Source organism: Mus caroli, chromosome 6 (assembly GCF_900094665.2).
Source record: "Mus caroli chromosome 6, CAROLI_EIJ_v1.1, whole genome shotgun sequence".
NCBI lineage: Eukaryota > Metazoa > Chordata > Mammalia > Rodentia > Muridae > Mus > Mus caroli.
The window spans coordinates 113,637,632-113,638,892 of record NC_034575.1 but is presented as its reverse complement, the minus strand read 5'-3'; the positions used below and the strand labels follow the sequence as shown (position 1 = coordinate 113,638,892).

Genomic DNA, 1,261 nt, shown 5'->3' with positions numbered 1-1,261 from the left:
GGATGTCTATGGGAGTAGGGATATGTATAATACATTTTTCTCAGTGTGATACAGCATCTAAAAGTTTGGAAGTCATCAACTAGACACCCTAAGGTCTGCCACTGCTCTGCTATCTACATGAGCCCTTCAGGCAGTGGCTTGTATGCTTTTGGTAGTGAAGGGATAGCCAGGCAGGGGAGAGTTGGAGGGGTAGGGGATGTTGTGGTAGCACTGAGAATGGCCATAGTGAAGCCAGACATGTAAGACCCTTCAAAGAGAATGTTATATGGGCCTAGAACACATTCTCCAACTTTCTCTATACCCAAGAAAGCCCCCACTGGCTGAAATCAGAAATGCAAGGAAGACTAGGATCTGAGATAGGAGCTCAGTGGCAGGGCACTTACCTAGTACTCATGAGGCTTTGAATTCCAATCCTCAGCCCAGGGGGAAATACCAAAAATCAACTACAAGGCTTCTGCACTGGATATATATCGAGAGCTCGGGCCCCCAACAAGCAAGCCTAGGAAATAACTGTGGTGCCTAAGAGCAGATGCAGATTTCTTAGCATATCCTGCTACCTGCTCCCCACACCATGATGTAGATACACTAATGGGCCTTGCCTTCACTAAGGAAAGTAGGAACTGCTTTCTGGGGGGAGCAGCTGTCCTGGCAGGTGCCGGCCTTCAAGAACAAGCGTTAATGCTTCTCCGTTCCAGGCTGTCCTACCAGGAGGATGAACACCGACAACTGACCTGCCCAGAGGAGGACAAGAGGGAGATCCAGCCATCTCCAAAGAGGAGTTTCCTTCGCTCTGCCTCTCTAGGTAAACTCACGCCTCGCTTTGCAGCAAGTAACAACTGAGAAACTATTTGGGCCTCACTTAGACAACCTCTATAGATGGCCTNGTAGACATGCAACGTGACAGGATAGCTCTCCAAAGACAGAGTCTGTTGGAATGGGACATAGACATCACCTACTCAGCTGCCTCAGACATACAAGAGAGCTTGGGCTGATAGCACTGAGCCTTGTACCTCAGCAGAGAGTGAGCCTCAGTCAGCTGTCACTGTAATAAAACACTTGAGATGGTCAGCTTAAAAATGAGAAAGACCGATTTGGACTCAGCGATTTGGAAGCTTGGCTCATTACTTTTGGGCCTGTGGCAAGGAGGGAAATTATGTCGGGAAATGTGCCCTTTGCCTCCTGGCATGAAATGTAAGTAAAAGAGCAAGAGATGAATAGCCCATGTTCACTTTCAAAGACACATCCCCCTGGTAGAAAGCCC

General features: G+C 48.3%; 1 protein-coding gene across 1 annotated transcript in view; it reads left to right on the top strand.

The window, feature by feature from the left end:
- Window positions 1–840, top strand: part of LOC110295755 (voltage-dependent L-type calcium channel subunit alpha-1C) — a 77,616-nt gene extending 76,776 nt beyond the window's left edge. Inside the window, exon 26 of the mRNA XM_029478244.1 lies at window positions 696–840. Within this exon, the coding sequence (XP_029334104.1) occupies window positions 696–840 (145 nt within the window). The remainder of the gene's footprint in view (window positions 1–695) is intronic.
- The last annotated feature ends 421 nt before the right edge of the window (window positions 841–1,261 follow it).